At 43.4% G+C, this 23,813-nt stretch overlaps 1 protein-coding gene across 1 annotated transcript; it reads right to left on the reverse strand.

Annotated features, from left to right (window-relative positions):
• Nucleotides 1-1,841: 1,841 nt before the first annotated feature.
• On the reverse strand, nucleotides 1,842-15,751 carry GINS4 (GINS complex subunit 4). The gene is made up of 8 exons (XM_032329196.1): nucleotides 15,566-15,751; nucleotides 14,620-14,733; nucleotides 10,676-10,762; nucleotides 9,758-9,871; nucleotides 6,837-6,934; nucleotides 6,581-6,669; nucleotides 4,415-4,505; nucleotides 1,842-4,325 (listed from the first exon to the last, which is right to left on the reverse strand). The coding sequence occupies exons 2-8, from the start codon at nucleotides 14,713-14,715 to the stop codon at nucleotides 4,229-4,231; spliced, it is 672 nt and encodes a 223-aa protein (XP_032185087.1). The 5' UTR covers nucleotides 14,716-14,733; nucleotides 15,566-15,751; the 3' UTR covers nucleotides 1,842-4,228.
• Nucleotides 15,752-23,813: the final 8,062 nt, after the last annotated feature.

The raw sequence follows: 23,813 nt of genomic DNA on the forward strand, positions 1-23,813 counted from the left end.
TGAAACAAAGTACAGAACCCAGAAATAAGTCCTCACATAAATGGTCAAATGATTTTTGAAAAGGGTGCCAACACCATTCAATGGGAAAAGGACAGTCTTTTCAACAAATCACGTGTGTGTGTGAGGAGGGGCTGGTGGAAAACTGGATATCCACATGAAAAAAAAAAATGAAGTTAGGGTGCCTGGGTGGCTCAGTGGGTTAAAGCCTCTGCCTTCGGCTCAGGTCTTGATCCCAGGGTCCTGGGATAGAGTCCCACATCCGGCTTTCTGCTCAGCAGGGAGCCTGCTTCCCCCCACCCTCTCTGCCTGCCTCTCTGCCTACTTGTGATCTGTCTGTCAAATAAACAAATAAAATCTTTAAAAAAATGAAGTTAAACCCTTACCTAACACCATATATAAAATTTAACTCAATGAATCGAGGACCTGAATGTAAGACCTAAAACAATAAAACTCTGAGAAGAAAACATTCAACAAAACTTCATGACATTGGATTTCATGATGATTTGTTGGCCATGACACCAAAGGCACAGGTAACAAAAGAAAAAATTGACAAATTGGACTTCATGAAAATTTAAAAGCTGTGTGCATCGAATGACACTCATCACAGAGTAAAAAGGGAACCCACAGAATGGGAGAAAATGTTTGCAAATCATACATCTAATTAAGGGTTAATAACCAGAATATATAGAGAACTCTGGCAACTCAACAAACAAAAAACCAACAACCCAATTAAAAAAAAGGTGAAGAACCTGAATAGCCATTTCTCCAAAGAAGATAGGGGAATGGCCAATCAACACATGGAAAGATGCTCAATATCACCAATAATTAGGCAAATGCAAATCAAAACTATGAGATACCTCCTCACACACTTTTGAATGGTTATAATAAAACAAAAATAGAAAACAGTGTGGTGGATATTAGAGAGGGCACGGATTGCATGGAGCACTGGGTGTGGTGCAAAAACAATGAATACTGTTACGCTGAAAAGAAAAAAAAAAAGAAAACAGTGTGAGGATGTAGAGAAACTGGAGACTGGAACTCTTCTGCACTGTTGGTAGGAATGTAAAATGGTATAGCAGCTATGGAAAACAGTTGATCAGTTCCAAAATGTTAAGCAGAATTACCAGGTGACACAGCAATTCCCCTTCTGGGTTTACAGAATTGAAAAGCAGGGTCTCAAAGAGATATTTGTACATCCAAGTTGATAGTATTCCTAATGCTGAAATGTGGAGGCAACTGTGTTCAATGACAGATGAATGAATAAGCAAATGGGATCTATACATATACAGTGGGATATTATTTGCCTTAAAAAAGAAAAATTCTGACATGTTACAACATGGAAGAACCTAGGGGGTACTATGCTAGGTGATAGCAGCTGGTCACTGCGACTGTGGCTCTGAGAAACAAACTGAGGGTTTTAGAGGGGAGGGGAGAGGTTGGGTGAGCCTGGTGGTGGGTATAATGGAGGGCACATACTGCTGGAGCACTGGGTGTGGTGCATGAACAATGTATTCTGGAACACTGAAAAGAAATAAAATAAAATGAAAAAAAGACCAGCTGGTCATGAAAAGAGAAATACTGTAAGATTCCACTTAAGAGAGGTACAGGGGAACTACTGTGAAAGAGGTACAGAGTTCCAGTTTTATAAGATCAAAAGTTATGGAGATGGATGCACAACATGAATGTCTTTAATACACTGAATGGTACACTTAGAAATGGTCAAGATGGTAAATTTCATGTGCACTTTACCACAATATATAAAATATATAAAATAACCCAATTCTTGATGTTCCAAATATTTGGAATTTTAGCTTCCCATGAGAAATTAAAGAAATTATATTAAGAAATGATAAAAAATGTGCTTGCTTAACAGTTTACTCTGAAAGCCCTATGGGTAACTTGTGTACATCATGGAAGGAAGTTTGATGCATTTGAGGATGGCAACAAAGTCACGTTGCCTGCTGGAGCCGGAGCCCAGAGTAAATACAGCTGACCTTGTTGTAAGGTCACTGCTGAATTGTGATTGCTGTGGCTGGAAAAACCCAGATACGGACCTGCCAGCACTTCTCAGGAATAGCCATCTTGCTGGCAGCAAGCTTATGATGAAGTATGACGCAATTATTTGAAAAACCATCTGTCATGCTTCCATGATGAGCTATTATCTGTAGAGCAAAATACCAAAGCTGGAAAAGCTGAAGTCAGTGTTACACTAAGCCACTTCCTTTTCTACTTGGTTTTGAAACTGGACTTCTGCTTTATCTTAAAACGACTAATTTAAAGTAGTCTTCCTTTAAAGAGGTGGCCTAGGAAACGGAAGAACGCGTTCTGTGGTTTTAGCTGAGACCTTTAAATCTTCCATGCAACCTGGCATGTCTGCGGCATGCCAGTGATGGCATAGAGCTCTTCCACTCAAAGTGTGCTTCTTGGGTCTGTAGCAATGGTGCAGCCTGGGAGCTCCTCAGAAATGCAGAATCCTCGGCCCCATCCCAGTCTTCCTGAACCAGAACCAGAATCTTATCAAGACCTCTGGGCAATCGGTGTTCTTGTCAAGGTTCTGGAGGCATGTTCTAGAGAACAGTGTAATAGCCCACATCCCTCCCCAGGCTGCTCAGCATAAGGGAGGCATTGGGGAGGGACCTCGTATACACACGATGAAGAGGGAGCCGCGGGTTCTAGGCTCAGACCTACCACTAAACATCCACTTTAACATCCATTTCCCACCTATTGCTACCAGCCCTGTCTACTTCTCAGGACTGTTGTGAGGACCAAATGGGATCCTTGCTAACAAAGCCCTATGTGATCTGGGTCCAGACTGCCTCTCAGGCCTTACTGGGCACCACTTTCCATTTCGCCCACTGTGTTTAATGACTTGCAGACAGAGCTCGTTTCTGCTTCAGGGACTTCGTATAAGCCATCTTCTCTGTCTGGAATGATCTTCCTTTTGATCTGTGTGTCTGGCTCCCTGGTATTCAGATCTTGGCACAATTTAGTAAGATTCACTCTTAGGTAAGAACCTGTCAACCCCCCGACTCTACTCTGTAGTGAGTTGTCCTGTTTCAATTCTCTGTCTTATTCTGGGTTGGAGCTTCAGTGCCTTGACCTGTGCCTGACATGCTCATTTGTTTTATAAAAAGCTGAAGAAGGTAAAAACACCACGGAAAAGATAAAGCACTGCCTGAAATATAAAATGCTTTTATTAACAAATAAACCCTCCTTGCTTTTTCTTAGTGATTTTTCTTGGAAATGACAGCCATATTACATTGATTTTTCTAACAGCCAATATTATATAAATGAAAATCTGCTGCCTTCTCATCAGCGAAAGACTGGAATGCAGGTTCCTTTTTATCACGTTTCAGGGAAAGACGATTCATTCACGGTCTCTACATCCTTCCTTCAGATATCACCATGATGCTCTCTGCTCATGTTAATTTCATCCGCTTCCCTTGAGAAAGTAGAGCTAAAAACAGAAATGCTGTTACTGAGGTCACAAGATAGGACAGTTAATGTTGCTGTTAGCAGATCCCCGGCCAAGAGTGGCCAGATGGCCTGGAGGTTGGCTTGGCAAAGCTGCCCGAGATTCAGGAAGGCTGCAGGTTAGCAGTAGGGAGCACATACTTCATTAGGCTACCAACCGAGAACTGGCCAGAGGGTCCTTCTGGCACAAAACTGAAACTCAGAAATGGTTTCTTGGTTTAGTTATGATTCTCCAGGGCAGACATTGGTCTTAAGTCTGATATTAGAGGTTCCAGAAGGTTAGTTCACACAATCCAGTGAGATAATCCAGAAGATACTTCATCTTCAGTTTTTCTGTGGCATTTATCTTCTTCTTATCGGGGATGTGAAAGAACTATCCGGTCTCTCTCAGGTTAGGGCTAACTACTGTCTCCTAATCATAGGCAGCGATGCTTTTTTATGAACTGCGGTTGTCTCACTTTCTTTAGCTCAAGAAATACCACAAAGGAAAAAGGCCCACAAAGTGAGCATGTCGGAGGACTCGGCCAGCACGCGGAACCAACAGAGCGGTGGCTCCATCTGCTGACTGTGGCTGGGATGGCAGGCAGTGAGGACGTGTGGCAAGTTAGGAATCGTGCCTGAGACTCTTCTCAGTGCCCAAAGACCTGCAGTACTGCCAGGAAAGTCTGCAGTCCTTAGGCACAAAGCAGTGAAGAGATCTTACACATTTCCTTTAGGGTTCCATGCTGTCATTATTCTGTGTTTGCTTTCGATTTTATATCAGCTGAACTGCTCCAGAAGCAACCAGGGGCGCAATGGTTTTATAGCGGATCAAGTGCTGGGAGCCTTCCTCCAAGTCAATCATGTAGTCCCTGAAAAAGGAGGAAACAACGCATGCAGAGCCGAGCTGGTGCCCCCAGGGGAGGCAGATTTCCTACCTTCAAGGTCACATGCTGCTCACCTTTGCTCATCGGTTTCTGGTTCTACCAGGATGTTTTCCTGCCGTTCTTTCACTCTCAGAAACACGTATGAATCTAGATCTGGTTTGGGAACTGTCAGAGAAATGAGAATGCAGTCAGAAAATACTCTGCCAGCAAGACCAATCTGAGAAAGTGGCTAGGATTCACTGTACCAAGCCCCAAGGGACCCCTGATGTGATAGCATTTTGCGGGGAGGGTGGCTTGAGGACAGCTCTGGTTCCTTACAGAAACAGTACACTTCCCATCCAGGGTCTCGCATAGCAATGACTCATTCAACAGATGCCGAGTATGTGAAATGTGCACATTGCGGAAGATACAAGCAGGCGTGACATGTGGTCACTCTGAAGAGGGCTACTGGCAGCTTCTCATCACGCCTCACACCGGTGGCTCAGTCGCTCAGGAAGTGGGGAGGAAGACGTCACCGCAGACTCAGTGAGGGAGAGTGAACCTGGGCGCTAACGGCAAGGGCCAAGGCAGAGATATGCACACGTGTTGGGAGGACAAAGGTGTATAAATCTAGTCAGGAAATATCTTTCATATATAGCAGCAGTAGGAGAGCATTAGAAAGATAGGGTCACATGGGGATAGTCCTGAGTGTCAGATGACAGAACACAGGTTTCCACCATGAGCCGTCCTTCACTTGTGGACTTCAGGGTGAGAGGCTGCTGCCTCTTCTACCACCAGTCAACACTGCGTGGAAGGAGGGGCCCTTGGCCGGGCTGCTCGAGAGTTCTTCATTTCTTAGAGCTCCCTGCGTACCCAGAGGACTCCCATCAACTGCAGGTTCTGAGAATTTACTGGAAAACTCTGTTCTAAGATCCTACCTCAGCACAAAAATTCGCGTTGGATTTCCTCATCCAAAGGTCTAAGGGGGTCCCTTGGGCTGCTTCAGGGTTTGGGGCCTGCCATAGAGCACCTAGTTGACCTGGCTGGGCAGCTACTGATTCCAGGAAACCCAGCTTAGATTTCAACATGCCTTTCCCCACTCTGCCCACAGGGACCTACGATGCTCCAGAGGCCTGACGGGGACTCAGGGCACCTGGGTTAACTAATCAAGGCTGATTTCACTGGGACAGGATGATCCCTTCCACAAGCTTCCAATTCCAGGGGCCTGGCTCTAGTCCTTGGAGAGGATCTGGGACAAGTGACATGTTTTTTAGGAGGTGTCGGCCAGCATCAGGTAGAATTCAATTAGACTCAGTTTCAGGAATTCAGATGCACGCTCGTGGCTGCTTTAGTCAAGCAGGTATGACAGCACTGGGCAATGATTAGGGATGTGGTCCTGCTTCCTTCCTCTTCTTCCAAGAGGCAGACAAAAAGTGGTGGAACTGGTCATGGACTGGCCCTTTTGTTTCCCTCAGGCAGGTTCACCACAATGACCAGTTCCGAGTTCCACAGATCTGCGATAGGTTTGCTCCCAGTGCTGTAGGCTGCACTTGTCCCCCTTGCCCACAAATGCTTATGTTGATGCCTTGACCCCAGTACTTCAGGATGGAAATGTATTTGGAGACATTTCCTTGAACTGGATTTGGATTCCTTGAATCAAGGCAGCATCTGACCAAGCATGGGCAGGAACCTGTGAAGAAAAGTATGCTAGCCCCTCGAGAACAAAGACTTTTGCCTCCTTAGTGCTCAAGGCCTAGCCCAGTGTGGATGCCCAGTAGATACCCAGCTGAAATAATGAAGGGCTGCACATGGGAATGAGTCTGCATTTTTAATGGCAGTCGTAACAATTTCAATGTAAGCTAAAGACCACGGAAGTAATGCTGAAAGGCTATTCTTACACCTGCTTTTAATGATTTTTTTAAAAAAAGATTTTACTTATTGGAGAGAGAAAGAGTGTGCACGAGTGTGGGCAGTGGGGGCTGAAGAGGGACAAGCAGACTCCCCATTGAGCGCGGAGCCGGACTTGGGGCTTGATCCCAGGACCCTGAGATCATGACCTGAGCTGAAGCCAGACACTTAATCGACTGAGCCACCAAGGCACCCTGATGATTTTTTTTAACCAGATATTTTTTAATATATTTTTTAACCAGATGACATCCTCTCTTTTCTTTTCTGCTTATCTAAGTATTTATTTTTCCAGGCTTGAGAGTAAAGATGAAGATCTTATTCGAAGGTGCCTGAAAAGAGAGTGTTCTGCTCACCTGACCTCAGGAGGCTCACCGTCTGTAAGTTAGGAGGCATATGCTTTAAGGCAACATTCTTAAGGTAGGTCTCTGTGTTAGCCATGTACCTGAAAAAGAGGAATTCAAACCGCTGTGACCACCCACCTGCCAGGAGCCTCCAGGCTGTCAGACACACAACAGTGGCCCAGCCATCAGCGTCACAGGGGACAACCATCAAAACTCATGCTCATGAGCCACAGAAAGAAAGCAGTCCCCATGCGTCCTGCTTACTCACTGTTTGGCAAAGACCAGCTCCTCTGGAGAAAGGCTAGAAAGCTCCCCCTCGTGGGATGTTTTCTCCTTTTCAAGGATATGAGGGAAAAACTTCTCTATCTGAGGATAAACAAAAAGCACTATGTAAATGTGTCCAGATTCCAGAGTCAAATATACTCATGTTCTGAAACAGGATGAGGTTAAACTAGAATTGACTTTAAAATGGCAAGTTCTCACAGTCAAGACATTTCTCAACTTCCAAGATTTCAAGGCAGGTTTCAAAGAATTCAGAGCAAAGGTGAGGCCTCTAAAAAGGAAAACCACTTAAAAAGGATGAGAGGCTTTTATAAAAGAAAATAGGAAAGTACAACATATTAATATTAATATTAATATAATATTATATATATATAATATTAATTAATATTAATAAATATTAATGAGGGAGAGAAGGGGATATCGTTGGACATTTCTAGGCAGCTGCACAAGTTGTTCTATGAGATGAAGCGTGTACAAAAGCTGGGAAGACACATATAGAACATACAAGCAGAGACAAAGAGGACTTAAAAAAAAAAATTTATTTATTTATTTGAAAGAGAAAGAGAGCTCTTCCTCCCAGCACAGCAGGGAGCCTGATGTAGGGCTCAATCCCAGGACCCTGGGATCATGACCTGAGTTGAAGGCAGACACTTAACTGCCTGAGCTATCCAGGTGCCTGAGAACAGTGACTCTTAATTATAAGAATATAACCGGCAATGATGAAGTCCACAGCAAGGGAAGGCTACGACAAAATGGTAAGAACTACCAGGAAAAAACACAAACAAAACAGGGAAAAAAAAAAAAAAAAGCTAAAAGCTATATAAAGATAAGTGGTCAGGAACTGCATAGGGATTACTCCCCCGCTCAGTGAGTGCTGTGGGTTCTCTGCAGAAAGAAATGCAAGTAGGAAAATGACAATGGGAAGGAGGACCCACCAAGACAAAGGAGCACTTCTCTGCTTAAAGGAGTTTCTGTCTTTGGGCTTGGCTCAGTTACAATTCCAGGACAAGTGCACACTGGTACGGAGTTCTGGTGCACAAGGTGGCCCGTGCTAGATCAGTGTAAGCTGCCTTCCCTCCATCACTGAGCGTGCTACTGACACACTGTGTTGCGAGCTCAGAATCAATGAGCTCAGAAGAGTGGAGCAGTGCTGGAGACAGGCCAATGTCCCAATTTTCAAAAATACAAAGATGGTGCGGGAACCTTCAGATATAGGTTAATGCCCTTCCCCGTGGTATGTGGCATTATATGAGAACAGATCATTTAAGAGATGGTTTGCAAAGAAAAGAAAGTGGTTAACACAAAGAGGATTTCTCCAACTTAAGGAGAGAAAGAGAAAAAAAGAGTTTTCTGGTAGTTGAGGGTGGAGTGGAAAGACATATATATTTTTTAAATTTTTTATTTTTTATAAACATATATTTTTTCCCCAGGGGTACAGGTCTGTGACTCTCTGGGTTTACACACTTCACAGCACTCACCACAGCACATACCCTCCCCAATGTCCCTAACGCCAACCCCTTCTCCCAACCCCCCTCCCCACAGCAACCCTCAGTTTGTTTTGTGAAATTAAGAATCACTTATGGTCTGTCTCCCTCCCAATCCCATCTTGTTTCATTGATTCTTCTCCTACCCCCTTAACTCCCCATGTTGCATTGGAGAGACATATTTTTAAAAAATCTCCATTTTGTCAAAACATATGACACCACTGTTAGGACATCCTTGGCAGCAAAGTGGAAAGCCAGGGCTGTGACAGTATAGATCAGTACAGACTCAGAAGCAGTTTAACAGACAGATGTTGACTTGCAGGGAAGTCTCTGGTGGAATATTCTGTGGTTGGCCCAGTCCTACTAACGAATCAGATATACAGCCTTTGATGACATACTTACCAGACTCAACATAAAGTGAAGATGTAAAATGTTATGAGATAGCTAATATATTAAGTGACCAGATCAGGTCCAGAGAACAGGGAAGTGGCCCAATATAATAAGGTGAAGCCTAAGAGGGGTAAGTATCAAGCCTCACACTTCAGGGTTGAAAAATCAAACCTTTCAATTACAGGATAGTGACAAGCTGGGAAAATGGTAACTGAGAAACTTCAAAGACGTTAGAGCTCATGGCAAGTGCAGAAAGAACAGTGGGACGTGTCTGTGTAATATGCTAATGTGATGCTAGGTGGCATTATTACCAGTTAAATATCTAGAATAAGGGAAGTGCTTGTCCTGTTCTTCCCAAAAGAGGCCCAACTACAACTGGAATATTGTGCTCTGTTGCAAGTGGTATGATTTAAGGACACCAACAAACTAGAACCTCTGTCCGAACCAGGACAGCAAATGGAAATAAATGGTTGGAGATGGTTTAGCTGAGAGCACTTTCACGAGGAGAGGATGCATTCATTTTGTAATAACTAAGGGAATAAGTGGAACCAAATGAGAAGATACTCATTTAAAATAGACATCATATAAAATAAGAATGTTTTGCAATTTCATTTTCATAAGTTAGATGGCCTCAGAATTATGGCTGAATGTCAAGTTATCATGGTCAGTTCGACATTGTCTATATGATGGCTGCAAAATAATTTCTGAAACTATTTTCCTCTGGTTAGTATTCCCTAGTCAACCAAAGCAAATGACTCTTCGGCACCGCTGTGCCGTAATTCCAGGGGGCGCCTTTCACTCAGCAGACAGACTACAAATGTGTCCCTGGAGATGTACAACACATGTCCTATCTAGGCTTCTTCAGAATAATCTCTTGCCCTCCTTATTCTTTAGCTACCTTAAAATTGGGGCTTCGTGGCATCTTCAGGCCCTGGATTCTCCCAGGCCCCAGCCCACCATCTCCCCAAGATGCTCAGTCTATAATTACAAACTGCATTGTCTAAATTTAACTACATGTATCTCCACGTCAAACCTTCATAAGCCGACACCGCAAGTAGCTGCTGAGGACATAGCGGATCCTCTCCATCTCCATCCGATGAATGCTGACCTTCAGATCCCCCTTCTTGGCTCTCCTGAGATTTTCTTCCTATTAAAAGAGAAAATGAAGTCTATAAAAAACATGATATTCAGATGAAAGACCTTTTCATTCAGTCTGTACGATTCCACAGGGACTATCATCACTGGCAATGCTGAGGACTCAAAGCCTACATTTAGGTCAATGGAGAACCAAAAAATTCCTAAGAGTTCTCATTTTCTTACACAAATTATGTATGACTACAGCCTCATTATAGAAAGTTCAAACAATACTCATTTACTTTTAGAAAACTTTTAGATGGTTGATCTGAATAGAATCTGAATATGGTCAGTGGGAAGGGCCCAACTGTAATGGAGATAATACAACAGACAGAAGACATGTCTAAGGGGAGTATTAAATCACCAGTTGAGAAACTGCAAAATACCAATGTCGTAAAGCTACTCTAAGGCTAATAATGACTTAGGCCCAGCCCATCTAAGCCAAGGGCCACAAACTCAAGTGTCTATGGGCACCAGGCAGGCAAGCTATCTACGAAAGGTAGGTAGGTAAGGACTGTGGGGAACAGAGCACAAGAAAGGGAGTGGTCCTTACTCCACTCTGGTCAGCTGTTCTCATATAGAAACATAGACCCAGTATTGATAGGGTTTTAGACTTTTCAGGGGAAGCTGACATGCAGATATTCATAGGAATGCTCATGGTTTATAAATGCAGGTAGGTAACGAATTCAATATTAAAAAAACTCACTAGGCTGGGCCAAACAAAACAGATTTGGTATCAGACTTCAATCTCTCACTATGCTGACAAAACACTGTTCAAGTTCTCTTCCTTTGTAATCCCGAGATAAGCAACTCTTACCATGTGATCTAGCTGCTCCATGACACACTCTACAATCTCAGACTTGCTTTCCAGCAGCTCAGGGGCAAACTTTTCATTCATCCAGGCCTAAAAAACAATGCCCCCAACCAAATATGTAGCTATGAGTATCAGTCACAATAGAGCAAATAACCCTATGAGTCCGTACATATCCCGTGAAAATCATAGCTATTTTCGGCAAAGAAAACTATTTGCCTATGAGTTGGAAATACTGGAAATGCATTGAAAACAAGCTATGTTTATGATGGCTTCTCTATTTCTTTGAGTGGGGAGGCTGTGCTTACAATCTTATATTTAACCAAAATTGTAAAAAAATCACTGTTCATGTAAAAAATGTTGTCGGTTTGCCTCTGCAGTTCCCTAATACCATTTATTTAAAGAAAAAAAAAAAAATGTCAGTATGATGCCTACTAGGGAGAGCAACACCACCTGGTGTTCAAACAGTACCTTTCACCAAATAGCATCCGCACGTTCCTGCGACTTCACCCGCTGTCTCCCACCAGGGGGCGCAAGCACTCTTCTATTTGGGAGATGAAGTGCCCTCAGTCTACACATCTCATTTGGGAAGCTTAGAGCACTTTACAAAGACTTTTTCATTCATTATTATAATAACCTGAGAGAAATGGATACAGTTATCCTTATCTTACTACTGAGAAAACCCAGATTATTTACTAACTACCTCAGATAAAAGCATGTGTATAAAGGATCACAATATAAGAGGATCAACTATTAAATAATTTTGGAACCACAATCCTTAATTTATGACTCAGGCCCAGATATTTGGTACATTTCAGAGATTACCAAGGCTTAGGGAACTGAAATATCCACAGGTGACTGAGGAAAACAATTTTGTCTTTCAATTACAGGAAAGTTAGTTTTAAGCAAAGCTCAGAATTACATGCCAATTGGGCTCACTTTATTCCTCTCAATGTCCTTGAGTCTCTGAGTCTCCGATTATCACCACGAAGACATATTATTAAATAGCAGGTACTGCTACTATCATAAATTTTTCCCCATAGGTTCAAGCTCCTATAATTGTGCTGTAAAAGTTAACTAGAAAGAAAGTCTGTATTTTCAAGAATTACGAATGAGAAAAGACCAAACTGTCAGCGAGGACTTAGAAAGCAAAGTTTTTCTTTTTAACTGATTTTATTAAATACTGAATAGGTTCAGAAATGTTTATTACATATAACACGAATAGAGATATAAACATCTAGTGTACACATAACTTTATCATTATTTTAAAAGTCCTGGTGTCTTCCTCCCTTTTCAAAGGTAATCATTAGCTTGACCTTAGTATTTAATTTTCTATAGTCTTACTACATTTGTTTGTATCTCCACATAATGATTCTCAGTGATTTCAAAGAAAATGACAGCACTCGTTGGATACACTGGGGCAAAATGGGGTAGATTTGAGGGGGATTTCTTATTGACATTATGAGATTATTTTGGTAAAAATATTTAAAACATTGGGAAAACTTTATACTAGTATAAAACTTTCAAACAAAATGTTTCCAAAATATTTAGTGAGAAACTTGCATTTGAATCCATGGTCTTTTTAAAAATAATCAGGTTCTATTTTGAAATAGCTACGTCTGATTCCTGATCAAAATTTTTAATGACAGTCTGTTCATTGTTATGGGCTAAACTCTGTTCCTCTCCACTCCCAATTTGTATGTTGAAGTCCTAATTTCTAGCACCTCGGCATGTGCCTGCATTTGGAAACAGGGTCTTTAAAGAGGTACTTAAATTAAAATGAGGTCATTAGGTGGGCTCTAATTCAATGATCGGTTTTCTTCTAAGAGGAGGAAATTTGAATACAGACGCACACGGAAGACCAGGTGAAAATGGCCACCTACAATCCCAGGAGAGAAGCCTCAGAAGAAACCTATGGTGCCAGCACCTTGATTTCAGGCTTCCAGCCTCCAGGGTTGAGAAAATACATGTCTGTTGTTTAATCTACCCAGTCTGTGATGCTTTGTTATATAGACTTGGCAAATGAGCATAATCATTAAAGTGAGAAACTTTGCACTATAGGTAATAACTTTAAAATAATTTTTTAAAAAGATTTTATTTAATTATTTGACAGAGAGAGAGAGAGACAGTGAAAGAGGAACACAGCAGGGAAAGTGGGAGAGGGAGAAGCAGACTTCCCATGGAGCAGGGAGCCTGACGTGGGGCTCGATCCCAGGACTCTGGGATCATGACCTGTGCTGAAGTCAGATGCTTAATGACTGAGCCACCAAGGTGCCCCTTAAATCATTTAACAGGCATTAAATCCTCTATCTGCTCCTGGAGCTGTGTTTATTAGTGGCCCTGTCAAGTGGCTCCTTAGGCCATGGTCTGCGGCCTACAAGTGTGTCCAGCCCCAGCAGCCATCTGGGTGGTGGACCAACTCCTTTGCAGCACTCAGGGCATTGCAACAGAGCTGCAGGCCCGAGATGGAACTCCTGCTCACCTGCTGCCAAGCTGAGCCCATGCTGCCTTCCAAGGAGCTCCTCACAGCCACGGGAGGCAACCAGCCTGGGGGAGCTGCCTGTCCCAGGGGGCAAATGGTCAACATTGTGACGCAATGCAGCATACCAGCGTGTGCCACGAGCTCTGCCTCGAACAATGGTTTTGCCAGTGTTTGAGCTTAGCATAAATGGTTTCTTCAAAAACTTATTTTTTAATGTTCTATATAACGCTTTTGAGAGTCATCCATGTTGCATGAGCTCTTGCTCACTCATTTTATTGCTGCTTCCCCCCCCCACTGTGTATATAGATTGTACTTTTTATTCATTTTATTGTTGATGGACATTTGGGTTACTTTCATTTTTTAACCACTGCAAGCAATACTAGGAATGTTTTGCGCATGTCTCCTGCAAGTTTCCTCTAGGACATGTACCTGGGAGTAGGAAGATTGAGACACAAGATATGTGTCTTCAACTTGACAAGTTACTTGGCAATGTGCACCAATTCACCACTGTAAAAAAGTGTGTAAATGGCTCTACAATCCTGTATATTGCTTTATTAATATGTTGCCTTATATCTCTCCTCTTCTTCATTTCTGCCAATTCAATTCAATGAAGTGGTAACTCCTTGGGATTTAAATTTTTATGTTCCTGATTACAAAAAAGATTGAGCATCTTGTCCATGCGATTACTGGCCATCCTGGTTTCCATTTCTGGGAAATGCCTGCTAAGATTTCATTTTTTTCTACCGGGTAGTTTGTTAAGTGTTTATAGTGTGGACTAATATTGCAAATATTTTCTCCCAGTTTTGTAGCATGCATTTTTACTGGCATCAAGCTGTAAAAACATAAGTTCTCAATTTTGATGTAGTTGAATGTATCCATTTTTTTCTTTATGCTTTGCACTTTTGGATTTTTGTTTCATGAATCCTTTCCTAATAAAGCAGGGGCTCTTAAACTAGATGGGCAATTTTTAGGGTGTCTGAATCTCTTGAAATTATATGCAAAATTTCTGGATGTGTGTGTATACATATATTATTTTGGGAGAAAGGGCCAGTTTGCACCAGATTTTCGAAAAAGGTCTGTGATACAAAAACAAAGGAAGAATTACTCATACAGTAAGAATTATCACATAATATATAATTTTGAAGTCATCTTTCTTTTGTCACTCATGATGACCTGCTTGGTAGGACAGAGTGAAGAATGCTAGAATAACAAACACGAGAGCGTTCCAGAAAGGGGCTGTTCAAGAGAGAATGCAAGAGTAAGGCAGCAGGTGTAGTCCATTAAGAGCAGATATTGGAGTCAAAGAGACTTGGTTCATTTTGGGCAGTAATACTTAAAGATTATTACTACTCACAGCTAACACGGAGTGCTTATCATGGGTCAAACAGTATGTTAAGCATTCTTTGCATATTATTTCCTTTAATCCTCACAATAGCTCTGGGAAATAACCGCTATTACTCATGCTTACCTGCTCCAGCCTTTCAATGAGCTCTGCAGGGGTCAGGACCACCTCTTCACTACCTGCATCAGAGTCCTGTCCTGTGAGGTCCAGTTCCTCCGTCATCTTCTCCGAAACAGGTATCTAAGGAAAAGAAAAGAATCAATACCTTGCAGCGTGGTTTCCATTTATTTGCAAGAATAGGCAACTGCTTATCTACCCCTGGTGTTGTAGAGGCTCACCAGATGGCCAGTCGCCAGGCAACTGACAGGCTTTGATTCTTTTCAATTCTTTGCCTCTTCCTTCGAACCTTAGGTCAGGTATCAGTTTCTCAAAGGGGCCACCCCTTAAAACTGTTTCCCATACACCTCGGAGTGAGCATCTGTCATGCCACGTAACAACTGTTTGCCTTCCTGGTAGAGTCCTCTTCTTAGGGGCTGTGTTCACGTGGGTTCAAACAGGAATCAGGCATCTGCTGTGTTCCGGGCCCGCGTACCCACTGGGACGTAACTACCTGTGTCTAACTCCCAGCTGGCACTCAAACTTGTCGCAAGAACTAACCAGCCAGAGGGGCGCCTGGGTGGCTCAGTCGTTAAGGGTCTGCCTTTGGCTTAGGTCATGGTCTCAGGGTCATGGGATCAAGTCCCACATCGGGCTCCCTGCTCAGTGGGAAGCCTGTCCCCCTCTCCCACTCCTGCTTGTGTTCCGTCTCTCGCTGTCTCCTGCTGTCAAATTAAGAAAGAAAAAAAGAAAACAAAAAACAAAAAACCCTAACCAACCGGAGCCACAAGGCCCAGCGCCATCAGACCAGCGACCCCAAATGCTAATGAGGTGGGTGGTGGGGATGAGGATGTCCTCGGAGTGTCGGGGACACTGAGCACACTCCGGCCGCTCCTCTCCGGTCTGGGGGCCACCAGCACAGCAATCCCCTCCCCCGACACACACACACTCCCACAGATCCCACTCGGACGCTCACCTGGGCACCAGGGAGGCAGAGAGGCGCTCCGAGGTAACAGGCGCTAGGACCGGAAAGTCGTGAGGAAGCAGCCTTGGCTTCCCAAGGAGCACCTGGAAGCGCACAAACTTCTCAAGGCCTTTCCCGGACCGAGCGGACGCCAGACTCGCAGCTCCCGCGCTCTGCTCACAAATTTTCCGCCCCGGACTTACGTCACCACGCTCGGGCGACGTTGGCCAATCATGGCTCGGGGGCGGGGACTCGGAGCTCTGTGGCCTGTTCACGCAACAGCCTCACGGAGGGAGCTTAGCCCCGCCCACTTGGGCCCGCAGCCGGAGTGTGAGTTCTCGGGTGACACTAACCTGGACAATCGGGAGGGGGCGCATCGCCACCGCGGCTGCGGCGGCCGGGCGGAGTCAGTTTTGGGGTGGAGGGTGGGGACCGGCCCGAGTGCAGTCGCTGGAGAGTGCCCGGGCCGGCAGGAGTCCTACAGGAGAAATGGGCTCTGGTAAAATCAGGCCACTTCCTTGTCGGGGGTCCTCTTCGCCCCCCACCGCTCTTGTGGCTCTTCTGGTCCCTTCGTCCTTGCCGGGGCTGCAGTGTGGCCACTACCAGGTCTGAAAACCTTTAGGCTAGTGGTTCTTAAAGCATGGGGCCAGGCCACAAGCAACAGCGCCGCCCCGGAACTCGTGAGAAATGCAGATTCCCAGGCCCGACCCAGCTCTGCGGAGTCGGAAGCTCTGGGGTGTTTCGACAGGCTCTCCCGGGGGTTCTGATGCAGCTGAGGCTGGAGAACACTGTCGCATTGGGCTCTGCTTCCATCCCAGCTGCTCCACCATTATTTTGACATTTACTGCACCTTATCTACCTTTAACGGAGGACAGAAACATACATATATACTTAGATCTATATATATTTTCTTTTTTGTGATGTCAGTTTTTCTCAGAATTGATCATGTTTTCTCTGCCGAGTACCACCTGTGGCTCCGCCTCAGTCCGAAGACTCTTCCTCGTGATGTTTCCTGTGCTACACTGATTGATTTGAAAAAGAAGGTTGGCTCATTGACAGGTTGATAGTACCTGCCTGATTACAGTCATGTTTTGAAAATAGAACATCCTGAGTGGCAGAGTGGGCATATTTACAAAGGGCTATGGAAGCTGGGGGGACATTGAAGAGGGATTCCAAAAGGATGGGACAAATACGTTTGAGCTCGTCTCACAGAATGACTTTTGTTAGGGACAAATGGATGGCCTTTTCCAGGGCTGTTTCAACTCTGTGTTTCAGTGGTTTGGTAATCCTGTGGTTTTTTCGTTGTGGCAGATTGTGTTTTCCAAAGACAGCTGCTCTCATACAGATCTCGTCCCATGTACTCTTCTTGCAATATGATGTTGGGAGGGATGATGATCGAGGGAGGCTGTGTCTATATCCTTGCCTCGGAGAAGACCTTCTGAAACCGTTATAGAACTGTAAAGATGGCTGGAAATCAAGATGGACTCACTAATGCTTCACCAAGGCTTGATATCAAACAAAACAGATTTTTCCTAATTCTTGAAGCCTCCTCCTCCCTTTCACTTGTTTTTCTGTAGAATCCTTTGTTCATGAACTCCTGAGCTTGTGTCAATATTGACATCTCGCTGATCTCCATGTATAATTAGTAACAAGATGGGGATGGCCAGCCAGCCCTAGTCATGAGACCAGCTTAAAAACTAAGGAATGCGGTTGGCAAGTACTAGCTTCCTATTGAAACCACCCAGATCCTGTATTTTCTTTTTCTTTAAAGATCTTATTTATTCATGAGAGACAGAGAGAGAAAGAGAGGCAGAGGGAGAAGCAGGCTCCCCAGTGAGTAAGGAGCCCAATGTGGGACTTGATCCCAGGCCCAGGATCATGACCTGAGCTGAAGGCAGACGCAACCATCTGAGCCACCCAGGCACCCCAGATTCTGTATTTTCCTATAAAACCCCTCAGTTTTTTTTTACTGTGGGTTGGTCTGCAGTCCTGGAGACATTAGCCTGCTGCAGTCTCCTTGGCTTGGCAAAGTGATAAACTATCTTCCTTTTTTATGTGCAAACTCTGTCTTCCTGTTACATACTTTGGCTCTAGAGTACAGAGGTCGGTTTTCAAAAGAGCACTTTGTAATCGCCTTGCCTGGGAGAATGTTACCGAAGTGATGGTCTGACTTCATAAAACGTGGTGCAACTTCTGTGTGACTCTCTTTCTTGAGCTGCGCCCCTTGGGAGCAAATGAGCTGATATGTGAGAAGTTCGGCTGTCCTGCCGTTGCCATGCTGAAAGGTCCATATGGGGAAATCACATGGAGGTAGAGAGAGAGAGATGTCTCTGGATGGAGTCTCAGCAGCCCCATGTTCGGTCCTCCCGCTGTCTGAGTTGAGTGAGCCTTCAGATTGTTCTAACTCTCGGACTGTGAGCAGTACCAGCTAACATGGAGGGAGTGGAGATGAGCTGACCCTGCAGAGCCCTCCCTGGATTGCAGATTTGTGAGCAAAATACTGTTTTAAACTTAAGTTTTGGGGTGCTTTGTTGCGTAGCATAGATGATTGGAACATTAGATGATTAGAACATTAGTTGTTGAGCACAATCCCATTCTTCCGTAATTTTCATTCCTATATAGCTTTTCGGCCGTTGTTATTAATATTCCTTAAGTGTTACAGATTTGAGTCCAAGCATGGCTAACTTCTCCATCCAAGTACCAATTGATTACTGACTCAGAGACTTCCCTTCTCCAGGGCCAACTGCTTTTTCCAGTCTCCCACTGTTCCTCAGCTGGGGAGCGGGGTCCAGCTTCTGCTTCCTTAATAGAGGTGTGGCGCTAAACAAGTCCCTTCTCTGGCCTTCGGTGGTGCCCCCTGTTTGTGAGAGCGGTTTGTATCCTCCTAAAGGCAGAGGTATAGATAAAAAATACGGAGAGCCCCTCTTTCATTTCTAAATCTTTGATCCCAACTAATATGCATCCAACAAAACCACATTAAAGTGAATTTTTAGAGAAAGATTTCTGCTACGTAAAAAAGGGAGGATTTAAGGAGATGTCCAGAAAGAATATATAGAACTACGTGGGGAGAAACCTGTGATGAAGCTGTTGGTCACGTGGCACTGTCAAGTTCAGGAAGGTGGGAGAAAAGTCGCGTCTTAAGTTACATTATGGAGGATAAAGAGAAAAATCAGGTGGACACGTCCCTACTGTCAGGAAATTAAAAAAAAATGACTACACAGCTGTGTAAATGGAATGTCACTCATTAAAACAGACACATAAAAGATAATTACAGAGATTATGATAGCAGGAGGGTGCAGTTTGATGGTAGTGAATGGAACCCTGGTGCAGAGTTTGTAGGCAAGTTCTGATGATAGAAAGGGCAAGACAAACAGGGTAATCTGGACTCAGACAAGAACAAAGTGAAGCCACAAAGATGGCAAAAGAAAGGAAAAGCTACTGTCCAATGTTTCAGAAGACATCACCCTATGCAACTGAAGAAGCTGAGTTAATGCGATTTCCTGATCCTGCTCAATGAAGAAATTGATTGCACTTATAGACACAGCACATAGAAACAGCCAAAATATTTGTGGTTAGCTATGGAAATACACGTTAATAAGAATGAATCTATTTTATTTCAATCACCAGGGTAAGAGACAAAACCTGCATAGTTGATACAGGACTGCGAGCTTTTTGCAGGAAGGTGCTTTTGAAACACAAGGTAATATGACCATTATTGTTCTCATATCATCCCTGCCCTTGCTGATTTGGTCAACAGCTGTTCCTCACTGTTTCCTTCCTCTAAATTCCATCGCATTCTTGGTCTCATTGCCCTGAGAAGCAAAGCCTTACATTTTGGGCAGTGTATGAAGCTAAGTTGAACTCCCAGTTGTTCTGAATGAAGGACAATTTGGACCAAGGATAGGAAAGTGAGCATTTTTAGGCAACCTGCATTATTAAGGAAGAGTACAGAGAAGTTCTCTTAGGATGTTTCCTTGGCTGCTCAAGGAAAGCTATTGACAGGTGAACGTGCAGATGTTTTTCTGGCTAATGGTAAAACCCCATACGTGCTTGTACAGGCAGACGCTGGAAAGCTCCGGAGGCCAGGGTCTGCTTTGGATCTTCCTGACAAATGGAAGATCTGGGCAATTCAGAGTCATCTGAATTCCTTTCCCCCCCCTCAGATTTCTTTCCTCATCCCTTAGCCATCTTGATTTCAAGCACATTAAATTAACCCAGAAATGTCTCCAACAAAGATATATGCTTTTCAAATCTCTTTTGTGTCTTTCTTTTCTAAGTTTTGAGATTAAGGTTTCAAGAGTTCTTGAACAGGTAGCCCTCAAATCCAGCACAGCGCCCATCATTTATGCATGCATTAATTTCTTTGTTCAACAAATATTTCTTGAGCATCCAGTGATATTTGTTTGAGTGTCTACTGCCAGGCTCTGTGTAAGGGCTAAAGAAAAAGCAGGGACTAGAAAACTCAGGCTCCGTGAAGGGAGATAGACAATAAATAAGTATTTGTCAGGTTGTACAAAATAAAGCTGGATAATAGAATGTTGCAGATAGGGGCATTTTGGAAGGTTTCAGTCGGCATCTGTCTCAGTCCATTTGGGCTGCTATAATAAAATACAACAGATTATGTGGCTTCTAAACAGCAAAAACTTATATTTCAGTTATGGAGGCTGGGATGTCCCAGATCATGGTTCTGAAAGAGTCAGTGTCTGGTGAGCGCCCATTTCCTAGAAGGCTGTCTTTTCATTGTAAGGTCACAGGGTGGAAGGGGCAAAGGAGCTTTGTGGGCTGCTCTTTTAAGAGCACTGATCTCATTCATGAGGGCTCTGAATTATGGGCTTGGGGGTTAGGATTTTAACACATGAATTTGGAGGGGACCAGTCATTCAGCCTACAGCAGCTTCCCTGAGGAGTGGGCACACGACATAGTTTGCAGGAAGCATGACTGAATTCCAGGAGAGGAGTGGGAAACACTGCAAAGAGAAACAAAAACTATATTGTCATTGCAGAATATACAAGGACCATGCCTTTTCCTTTTTTTTTTTTTTTAAGATTTTATTGATTTATTTAACAGACGGAGATCACAAGTAGGCAGAAAGGCAGGCAGAGAGAGAGAGAGAGAGAGAGAGAGAGAGAGAGAGAGGAAGAAGCAGGCTCCCTGCTAAGCAGAGAGCCCAATGCAGGGCTCCATCCCAGGACCCTGGGATCATGACCTGAGCCAAAGGTAGAGGCTTTAACCCACTGAGCCACTCAGGCGCCCAGCCTTTTCCTTTAAAACAAAACAAAACAAAACAAAATGCAACTTATCTTCTGAAAAACTATGGCCATTTAGCAAGTTACAGAAGACTATTTTCTTAATGATTTTCTGGATGAGTCAGCAAAGAGAAATGTGGTTTTTCCATCAGAAAATTCCTGTGATTTTATGTCAGGAGTGTCTAAGTGCTGGCAGTCTTTATGTTTTTATTAAGGTCTATGTAATTTAGGGAATTGTCTTTAGGTCTAAATGAAAACCAGGCCAAACTCAGCATTTCTAAATACTTAAAGGTTAGGACAATGCTCTTCTTTTTTTTTTTTTTAATTTTTTTAAAGCATGTAGCCACAGGTAAAGGTTTGATAATGGTCATAGGAAGAGGCTTGGAGGGTAGCCTTGTTTGAATCTACCTTGTGTCAAAATTCCATTCATTGGTTTTCATTTTAGTGCCTTACCTTTTTTGGTGTTAAGGGATCATAGACATGGCACCATGTTGAGAACTTCTTATAACTAATGAAGTGGGTCACTCCACTTCAGCGTAAAGTTTGTTGAAATAATTTTTCTGTGTAGGGACAACTCTTAGAATACAAGTGATACTCCTCTGTATCTGGGCTTCAGTTTCCCTGAGCTGACAAGGTGCATGAAGATTTATTTTAAAACTTTTTTAAGTTCCAAACTTTCTAGTTCAAGTTACAGAGATGGAATTATACTGTCATTATATCTACATTATATCTATATATTGCATTATATCTAGTTTTTTTTTCATTTAAACACTTCTAACAGGTGTCTCGTTGGTGAGCTAAACACTTTAATTCAGTTCAGTATTCATCCTCTATCAGAAGGCTGGAGAATAGATAATTTTTAACTGGGCTCCATGTCCCAGAACATTATCTGGGTATTTTACTACTAAATTAGCTAGAGCAGATAATGTAATAATTCCACCTTTAGAGTATCCCACAGTGATAAAACCCACGAAACTGTCAGTTTCTGTTATGTCCAGTTTAGTTACGAAAATGTTTTCAGCTGGAAATACTGAAATCTGGTCAAGAAATTGTGTTAATTGTTGATATGTTTGGAGACAAGAACTGGAAGCTTTGGTCTACTTGGTCTGTTGTAGCAGATTTTGCCATGAGCGTTGTCATTGCACACCTTTGCCAGCTTGTTAGGGTCAGTAAGCTTTGGATGTGACCCATGGAGCTCTGGGGAAGGCTGAAGTGACTTTCGACTTGTCCCTGTTTATGGGGAAGTGAGAGTGTAAGTTTCCTAGTCAGCTTCTTTCTTTCATCTCCGACATGTTTACATGAGAAATTCTGCTTGGCCCTGAACTTTACTCCTCGGCTATATGCTGCTTCCGGGCTGTAAGTTTAATTCATTTATTTTATTTTTATTTTTATTTTTTTAAAGATTTTATTTATCTATTTGACAGACAGAGATCACAAGTAGGCAAAGAGGCAGGCAGAGAGAGAGAGAGAGAGAGAGAGAGAAGCAGGCTTCCCGCCGAGCAGAGAGCCCGATGCGAGGCTCGATCCCAGGACTCTGAGATCATGACCTGAGCCGAAGGCAGAGGCTTTAACCTACTGAGCCACCCAGGCACCCCTAATTCATTTATTCTTGTTTTTTTTTTTAATTAAAAAAATTTAATTTATTTGACAGAGATCAGAAGTAGGCAGAGAGGCAGGCAGAGAGAGAGAGAGAAGCAGGCTCCCCGCCGAGCAGAGAGCCCGATGCGAGGCTCGATCCCAGGACTCTGAGATCATGACCTGAGCCGAAGGCAGAGGCTTTAACCTACTGAGCCACCCAGGCACCCCTAATTCATTTATTCTTGTTTTTTTTTTTAATTAAAAAAATTTAATTTATTTGACAGAGAATAGAAGTAGGCAGAGAGGCAGGCAGAGAGAGAGAGAGAAGCAGGCTCCCCGCCGAGCAGAGAGCCCGATGCGAGGCTCGATCCCAGGACTCTGAGATCATGACCTGAGGTGAAGGCAGGTCACTGAGCCACACAGGCGCCCCCCCCAATTTGTTTATTTTGAAAGGCTACTCTCATATCTGTAAGCAGGAAAAAGCCCCTTGTCAGTATTTTTCACTTTTTTGGTGTACTTAGAAGTAGCAGAACTCAAGACGCTAGTGCTTCTTGACAATGAGACCAATGAGACAGGCCTGAATGCTTAGAGGATATTGGAAATAGAGACCTGACTGAAATCCCAGGGGGTGTGGGTATTGTGTCCAAACTAGCAAAGTCCATTAAACATGCTGTTTAATTACAACATGCTGTTGTAATAAAATTTGTTAAATTTGAAAATGTATAGAAAATAAGAAGGCATTTAATATTACAAATTCAACCTAAGCCCTGTGCTCTTCCTTCCGACCCCATTCTCTCTTCTCCCTCTCTACAGGTAACCACCAGCTTCAGTCAGCTTCAGTCACCTAGTGTTCATGGTTTCTAGGCAGAGGGACATATTTTACCACAGCTGTATATATCCAAATTTAATGTGGTAATAATATACAAATTATGTATATGCTTATCAATTAGGATAACTCATGGACTATAATAATGAGGCAATTTTCTTTTTGTTTCCAATAGTACTTTTGTCCCTTTACATTGATTTGTTGGGTGCGTATAGCTCTTCCCCTATCCTGGAGGAAAACTAGGGACGGTCCATGATTACTCTTGACACTCTTCTACTGAAAAAAGTAAGTCCCGTGATCTTTCTAAGTCACAAAACATAGTGCCCAGTAATTAAAATGTCCAGTGTGATCTTATCAAAACCCCCTCTGGAGTATATTGCCAGCTTGGGGGCTTAGCATTGGTTGGCCATTTGTGCCCTGGACAGTGGCAGTAACCGAATCAGTCATAATGAGCGGAAGTCAATGCTGTTGAGTCACGTGTGGCCTCCATTCTTGCTGCCATGACCATTTTACATGGTCCCAATGAGCAAGCACCAGGGGGGCTGGGAAGAGTCTGAATGACATCAGAGCACTTTCCACAACCACAGTGAGACCCTCTCTGCAGTGGGTG

This window comes from Mustela erminea, chromosome 21 (genome assembly GCF_009829155.1).
Source record: "Mustela erminea isolate mMusErm1 chromosome 21, mMusErm1.Pri, whole genome shotgun sequence".
NCBI classification, from domain to species: Eukaryota; Metazoa; Chordata; class Mammalia; order Carnivora; family Mustelidae; genus Mustela; species Mustela erminea.

What these genes read in the sequence shown, in the direction of transcription:
- GINS4 (XM_032329196.1), bottom strand. Translation starts at nt 14,715, where the DNA reads ATGACGGAGGAACTGGACCTCACAGGACAGGACTCTGATGCAGGTAGT. An exon ending in TGCGGTGTCGGCTTATGAAG is followed by an intron (nt 6,935 to 9,757) that starts GTTTGACGTGGA and finishes GTTTATCCTCAG; the next exon opens with ATAGAGAAGTTTTTCCCTCA. An exon ending in CCAGAAACCGATGAGCAAAG is followed by an intron (nt 4,326 to 4,414) that starts GTGAGCAGCATG and finishes CTCCTTTTTCAG; the next exon opens with GGACTACATGATTGACTTGG.